Source organism: Euphorbia lathyris, chromosome 3 (genome assembly GCF_963576675.1).
Source record: "Euphorbia lathyris chromosome 3, ddEupLath1.1, whole genome shotgun sequence".
Taxonomy (NCBI): domain Eukaryota; kingdom Viridiplantae; phylum Streptophyta; class Magnoliopsida; order Malpighiales; family Euphorbiaceae; genus Euphorbia; species Euphorbia lathyris.
The window spans coordinates 49,875,758-49,884,144 of NC_088912.1; the positions used below are offsets into that span (position 1 = coordinate 49,875,758).

An 8,387-nucleotide genomic window follows, 5' to 3' on the forward strand; every position below is an offset into this window, starting at 1 on the left:
TTACTCAAAATCAAACCACAGGTATTTATTTGCTAAAACTTAAAACCACAGGGGTTATATTTGAAATTAACCCTAAAAAATGCAATGTTTGGACCGAAAAACTAAACTAAAAATTCTTGGAAAACTAGAACGATTTATATTGTGAAAACAATACACTTTCTGAAACAATTTATATAATGGAACGAAGAGAGTATTGTTTAATCGTTGGGATGGGTGGATGTGTGATTGAAGAAGAGAAGAGTTTGAAACTTTGGAAAGATTCAAATTGCAATTTGCACACAATTTATACCTTAATAATTCTACATCTTATTATTATTTTTAATCAAGTAAAATCAAAAGCCTATTAATATGTTTGGATCCTCCCCCATCCTCGAGCTTTGGGTGGACGCCCCTCCTGCTGTCACGCTCAGGGACGGACCTGCTGACTAGCCTCTTTGTTTCAACCCTCAACCCCCATACGCGAAAGAGCTTCTACCAACAATGGGTCAAAAAGGGAAGGAGAGCACAGAGAGCATGCTGTTACGAATGAACCCATAGACTCATTGATAACAAAACCAAAACCTGTTACATTTGAATCTTGAAAAATCACAACATCGAAGTTTAAGCAACTGAAAGCATGGAAACAGGACATGAAGGACCTTGCATTAATGAAGAGGATATGGGCAACAATAGACTTATTATTAGGCTACAAAACAGGAGAGAAAAAGAGAGAATTTTTTTGGATAAAAATATTATTGTGTCACGTCAGATATTTAACAAAGTGAGAGTAAATTTCTCAATTCTATCAACGACAATAACCATTTATATTTTTTTCTTGTATTCAGAATGATTTTTTCCATTTTCTTCTTAATATATAAGTTCAATTTATATATATATAAAATTGTAGAGGTTTTTTTTTTCTTTTTAATTTACCTTTATTTTAAGTTTTCACTCCACCCAATACATAAGTATGTCGGTTAGGTTACTACAATAAAGGACACAATTTTTGGACTTATTTATATTATAGCTTTTTTTTTTTTTTTTCAATTTCAAGACTAATTTGGACCACATAATTTAATATTTATGAATAAGGCAATATTTATTGTTATTCAAAGATGGTGTTTGCATAGGTCACAAATATAATTGTGGACCTATTCTTTCGTTTCCTCTCCAAGAAGTAAGGACATACTTTATTTGGTTGACATATAACAAACATGAATCTAGCTAACTACCTAAACCATCCTTTAAGCGTTATATTTTTGAAGCATAGTTGTGATGAATATGAATATGAATATGAATATGAATTGGAGACTTTCTTAAAATGAGCATAGTATAATTTACATAATAATATGAAATACTATAAACATAAATGAGTAGGCTTTACAATTCTGTATTTTCTTACAGTAAATGTCCACTGAATTAACTTCCTATTCACCAATAATCGCAGCATGAGCAAAACCCATCTTTGAAGTGGTGAAATATTTTAGTGTCTCCTACTATGATTTCCCTTTTAGTAAGTAGTGAAATCTTCTTTGCAGCACTGTGACAATCTTCACATATTCTTATTCTTGTGTTCTTTCTAATCATTAAAGCCTTCCCAATTTCCGTACTGATCAACCCAAAGCAGATAGCCAATTTCACACTGTGATTCTTCGATGTATTCCTTCTTTTATTTATCAAATTCACCCGTCTCAACTTGCTAATCATATAGATATATGCATCTTCATCGATTTTTTTCAAGATAATATCCAACACATCATAAATCATGTTGCTTTGGCAGTGAGACTTATCTTGATCCACGAACCTGTAACTTCTACCATTCCTCTCCAAAATAGAGCAACTGATTGACTTCATTACTCCTTTTTTCTTCATAAGATATTTTATCTGTTTTACATCCTCCCACCTTCCGGCCTCAGCATACATGTTTGGAAGCAACACATAACAACCTGTATTATCATTATCATGTTCCAATGACAATATTTCTTTTGCTGCAACTTCAGCTAAAACCAAGTCTCTGTTCTTCCTACTCGCAGTTAGTACAGAACCCCATATTCTAGCTGTTGGAGCCAAAGGCATTGCTTCGATGAATTGCATGACTTCATCAAGCTTTCTGCTGCGTCCAAGAAGATCTACCATACATCCGAAATGCTCTACCCCATGATCAATTTTAAAGTCTATTTTCATAGAATTGAAGAACTTCCATCCTTCATCAACCAGGCCAGACATGCTGCAGGATGATAATAACGAAAAAAACGTGCTCCCATTCGGTTCAATGCCCTTTTCCCTCATTTCGGAAAACAACTGGACTGAAATCGTTCCCAACCCATGAATAGCATATGCCATGATCATTGTGTTCCAAGAAACTACATTCTTATGTAATGTACCATCAAAATATTGTCTGGCAGCCTGAATATGACCACATTTTGCATACATATGTACAATTGCATTTGAGATGACAATATTTAAACTTAGATCTAACTTTACAATATAAGCATGAACCTGTTTGCATTCATTCACAGAAGCTATATCAGCATATGCAGGTAGGACAGTTGCAATTGTCACAGGGTCTGGTTTAAAAGGCTCATTCCAAAGGCCACGGAACAACTCTAAAGCTTCTCTATTCAACCCATTATGTACATAAGCAGCAATCATGGTGTTCCATGACACCACATTCTTCTCTTTCAATTGATCATATACACATTTGGCTGATTTCAACTTTCCACATTTTCCATACATGTCAACTAAAGCAGTTTCCAACACTAAATAAGGAAAAATATTTCTCCGAATCGCGTAACCATGGATGCATTTACCTTCCAAGAGAGCTCCCAAATGTGAACAAGACGGAAGCAAGTTTATCATTGTAATAGCATCTGGAATTAAGTTATCATCCTCCTGCATCCTTTTCAAACAAGCAAATGATTCGAAGAATGGAGAGTTCATAGCATATCCGCTGATCATTGCATTCCAAGCCACAATGTTCTTAGAAGATATATTACTAAATACCCTTTCTGCGTGGTTGACCATACCACACTTACCATACATATGTAAAAGTGATGTCTGCACAATGATGTCTAATTCAAGCCCTCTTCTAATCACTTGGCAGTGAATTTCCTTCCCACTGCGCAGACAAAGTTCAGCCGAACAAGCTCCAAGAGAACTAATCATGCTGAACCTATCGGGCATGTTTCCAAAATCTATCATATTTCTGAAAAAGATTAAAGACTTTAATCCATTACCAACTAGTTGATACCCACTAATCATAGAATTCCAAGAAACCATGTCCCTCACAGGCATTTCGTCAAAAACCTTCTCTGCAAGCTCAATGAACCCAAGTTTGAAGTACATATCGATAAGAGAATTACAAACATAAAGATCAAAATCCAAGCCGACCTTGATGATTTTACCGTGAACCTTTTGGCCTTCAATCGAAGATAATATCCGACCACATGCTTTAATCACAAATGGAAATGTAAAATTATCAGTAAGAATCCCTTCAAATATCATCCTGTGGTAAAAGTCAATTACTTCCTGAAACGATTCATTATTGGAAAATCCTCTGATAATAACATTCCAAACATAGGTATCGGAGTGATTCATTTTCTCGAACAGATGGAGAGCATCGTTCATGGAACCGGAATGAACAAATGCAGAAAGCGCTCGCGTGAGATTGAGGTTGTTGGGTCTGATGAGAGGAGGTTTTTGAATCTTAGGTCGCTGTACATGGGCTGAGCTTGATTTATGGAATGTTGAGTTGAGTAAAGAATCAGGGGTCGGTGTGAGCTTGAGTGGTTCCATTTGCTTTCGAGATAAGTGTTCGGGCTGGTAAGAATTGAAGTTGAAGAAGCAACTATAAACAAGTGTTGAAGCCATTTTTGAAGGATTTCAGTATTGCGGCGGAGCTATAGAAATGGCGTTTCAGGAATCATTGTGTGTCGTGTATTTGGGTTTTGTATTTCCTTTTTGGCGGGGTGCAGTTGATATATACTTTGAGCTTTCTTCCTAATTTAGATTTTTTTAAAATATATATTTTTCAAGGCATTATTTGAATATGGAGTATAATTAAAAGGTAAAAAGCATCTGGAGGTCCTTATCTTTTATTTAGACATATTGAGCTTCTGATCTTTCATTATTTGGTGCATTAAGCCCTCAAAGTTTCATTTAGATACATTGAGCCATGAATCTTTCATATATGAGTGTTTTAGACCATTTCGTAAATTAATTCATATATATAGGTAAATTAAGGGCCTGTTTGGTTAGGTTTATATAACCGTCACGTTTAACATTTTCTCTTGACACTGGATTATTTTGGAGCTTTTCATGAAAAGCTCATTTTTTAGAGTTTTTCATGAACAGTTGTTTGTAGTTACTTGTTATTGACAAAATTATCATTCTTATTTTTAAAAAATATGTTTTCTTTTTAACAATAATTTTATTTTTAATTATCAAAAAATAAGATTTTGTTGCGTTTAATAAATTTTTTATTTTTTGTTTAAATTATTTTTATTAATTTGTATAATATATTTTTTATTTTATAATTTATTTGTTGATTAATTTAAAACATGTCCATATTAGACATTTTAAATACTAACAACAACAGTTTAGTATAATTTTACCAAACACTAATTAAACAGCTTACTACAACCGCAAACAGCTAACATCAACAACAACAACAACATGTATTAGCTAACAGTTGAAACAAACATGCCCTTAATACACCTATATATGAATTGTTTTACTGAAGGGCCTAATACACCCATATATGAAAGATCAAGGGCTCAATGTGTCTAAATGAAAGATCGCAGACTTAATGCACCAAATAATGAAAGATCAATGGCTCAATGTGTCTTAATGAAAGATCGAGGGCTTAATGCACCAAACAATAAAAGATCAAGAGCATCAGGATGCTTTTTGCCTAATTAAAATAGGGTAAATAATTTATTAGTCCCATAGTTTTTACTTAACACACTGTTTAGTCCCTCTATTTTGAAAAATACATTTTAAGGTCCTTAACTTTTGTCAATATTAACTCTTTGATCCTTTTGTCTAGTTTTTTTAGACTCGTAATCGTTATATTTTAGCATAAACATATATATATATATATAAGATAACAGAGTAACATGGTCAATTTTTGTATTGTACTGTGGTTGTCCTAAAAGCTAAGATATGTTCAGTTAAGAATATAAAAAGATAGGAACCTTAAAATGTGTTTTTTAAAATAGGAGGACTAAATAGTGTGTTAGATAGAAACTAGGGGACTAATAAATTATTTACCCATTAAAATAAGTGTAATTAGATTAAGGTAATTTAAAGTGAAGTAAGTGAGGTGTATAAAATAACTTGCTATGTTTTGGATGGAAGATAAGGTAAGTAGTGGTTTAATAATAATGTAACTATATATAAAATTACTTTTATATCATTTTATTTTATTTGTATAAATAAATGGGAAAAATGTAAAAATAAACCATGTGATTTTTTATTATTTTCAAACATAAACTATATGGTTTAAAAGTTTGTTAACTGGTAACTTGTGGTTCATTCCGTTACCATAGACAGTCTAAACTGACTAACGATGTTAAAAAAAAAAACTCAAATGTCTATTTTTATTTTTATTTTTATATTTATTTATTTTAGAAACTAACCTCGTTATTATCTAATTATCACAAACAAACTCCAAAACAAAATAAAATATCAAATTCACTATCTGCTCATTCTCTCATCTCTTTTTAATTTATTTTCATTCTTTCTAAATACACTAACTCTCTCTATTAACATAGAGATGAAATTCCTCAAATTATTAATGATTTCAAGATTGTGGAGAAAATTCCATAGAAGTTGGTAGTTCTTTTGTACTTTCAGTCTATCCAACTTACAAAATTAACAGATTTTTTATGAGATTATTCACTAATTTAAAATTTCATTCCTTGTAGGATTTGATGGAGTACAGATCCATGGGGTTCATGGCTACCTAATTGATCAATTTATGAAGGATTCAATGAATGATCGAACAGATAAATACGACGGATCTTTGGAGAACATATGCTATTTGCTTTACAAGTAGTTGAAGCTGTAGTTGACGAGATAAGAGTAAATAAAGTTGGAATTAGATTATCTCTATTTGCTGACTACGCTGAATTAGAAGACTCAAACCTTGAAGCTCAAACTGTAATGCTTTAGGACTTTACATGACAGAATCCTTGAACAAATATGGAATTCTTTACTGCCACATGGTTGAACCCAGAATGATAACGCCTTTTGGAACATCTGAAACTCCAGAGAGTCTTGTGCCTATGATAATAGAATTTCATTTGTTTATTTTCATTTTTATGTATCTGTTTTTACAAGTATTTTTAGAGAGAGAAAATAGAGAGGGAGAGTCAGCGTATTTAGAGAGAGAATGAAAATAAATTAAAGAGAGATGGGAGAATGATGAGATGGTGAATTTGATATTTTGTTTTGGGGTTTGTTTGTGATAATTAGATAATAAGAGGGTTAATTTATAAAATAAATATAAAGATAAAAATAGCTATTTACCATTTGATTTTTGACTTTTTTTAACACTGTTAGTCAGCTTGGACTGATTTTGCTAACAGAATGAACCACAAGGTACCAGTTTGCAAACTTTTAAACCACGTAGCTTATGTTTGAAAATGACTCAAACCACATTTTTTATTTTTGTTCTTTTCCCTAAATAAAATAAAAGACAAATGACAATTTTGGAAGAAAAAGATATGCACCATGATTCCCCTCCAATTTGGAGTGTAATGAAAATTATCCAAAATTCACCCTCACATACTCTCACTTACTATGCTCTTCAATTACACCTCAAAACAAACAAGGTTACCTAATTACACTTACCATCACCTACCTTCAAATACCATAATCCAAACAATCTCTAAAGAGAGGAACAACTTTATTTAAAATTGAAGAGTTGAATCTTTGCACAAACTAGCCTTAAACTATAGAGGAGCAATAAAAGAAACAAATAAACCAGCATTGAATAGCGCTTGACGAGCAATACATTGCGCCACCCACATTAACTAATCTAGGAATGAAGGATACTTTAAAGTCCGATCTTTGTTGCAGTATTCCTTTACAATCTTGGACAATTCCCCATACTACGTCAAGTCCACCTTAGACAAAAACAAGCTATCTACAACCAATTTTTCATCCATTTCGACCAAGACATTAGAGAGATTAAGAGATTGTAACAATACCAGGCTATGTCGCAAAGCCAAAGGCTCAATCACCTTAAGGTCAAAAGTACATGCTGATATCGCATTTCTTGCTAAATGCTTCTCCGTTAACTTCACGATTACCTGAGATCACAAAAGACATCAGAAAAAGGGACCGAAGTTTCGGTGAATCCTCTCCGATGCTAAAGTCAGAAGATATTAGAGATAATATCTAGCTAACGTATAACAGAGAAATGAAGTGATGATTAGTTGAAGTAAGAAATCTGAACTTCTGGAATGTCTCTGCTATTTATAGATAAAATAAAGTGTATCTGGACATGTGGCATCACCTGATAGGTCTTTGGACCCTATCTTTCCATGCCACCATACTTCTGAACATAAGGGAGCATGTATTTGGAATCCAGTGTGCTCATTGGTCCACGTGTTCTCATATACATCTCCGGAGATATCCTTTGACTAATCAAGGTGACTGAAGCCATGACTTCGTTCAGGCCTCGACCAAGATTAATGTTGTAGCAGGCTTTGGTGGACCTAGACCCATTTGAGGTCTTCAGATCATGATAAATCTTGTTGGCAAAAGTCCAAATGACTTAGTACCGTATCACCTGCTAACAACTCACTCTTAATGGCTAATATAAACTCGTCAGGTTTACACATAGTAGCTCTGTTAGACGAGGTGCCGCGGCCTAGTCTCCCGGGCGGATCGGGGGGTGGACACCTCATAGCGACGTAAGAGGTGATTGGCGCCGAAAGCAACCAATCGTGGAATCAAGCTGCTCGGCAGGACCGGAGCTCAGAGTATGGAAGAGTCGCCACCCACGAATGGGAAAATGAACACCGATCCCTTGCGGGAGACCGGTGAGGGTTCGGGAAACTTAGGTACGAGCCGAGAAGGCTAGCTCCTTTCCGGAGAAAGGCTACTAGGCACCCCGACATCATCCGGTTATGAACCACCGGCCTCCTACTCAGCGTGTTAGGCGATAACAGACTAATCACATATTTCTTTAAGTTTAAAATTCATTTGAAACCTTTTCTTTCTCGTTTTGAAAACCGTTTTGAGCATATATTATTGAAAGCCATTTTGGTAAAGAATCACCCATTTACATCAGTTCAAAATACATAGGAGAGAGAGGGGGGAGAAGAAAGAATCAATTTGTTTACAATGTGATTTATGCTTCGTATTACACACTAACTCTAAACTAAACTCACTTCCCA

The 8,387-nt window shown here is 34.0% G+C and overlaps 1 protein-coding gene across 1 annotated transcript; it reads right to left on the reverse strand.

Moving 5' to 3' along the window:
* Nucleotides 1–1,273: 1,273 nt before the first annotated feature.
* Nucleotides 1,274–3,947, reverse strand: LOC136221924 (pentatricopeptide repeat-containing protein At4g35130, chloroplastic). Its single transcript, XM_066009406.1, has one exon. It carries the CDS (start codon nt 3,847–3,849, stop codon nt 1,411–1,413), a length of 2,439 nt encoding a protein of 812 aa, XP_065865478.1. The 5' UTR covers nt 3,850–3,947; the 3' UTR covers nt 1,274–1,410.
* Between the last annotated feature and the right edge of the window lie 4,440 nt (nt 3,948–8,387).

Coding starts and splice junctions, on each gene's coding strand:
- LOC136221924 (XM_066009406.1), bottom strand. CDS start 3,849: ATGGCTTCAACACTTGTTTATAGTTGCTTCTTCAACTTCAATTCTTAC.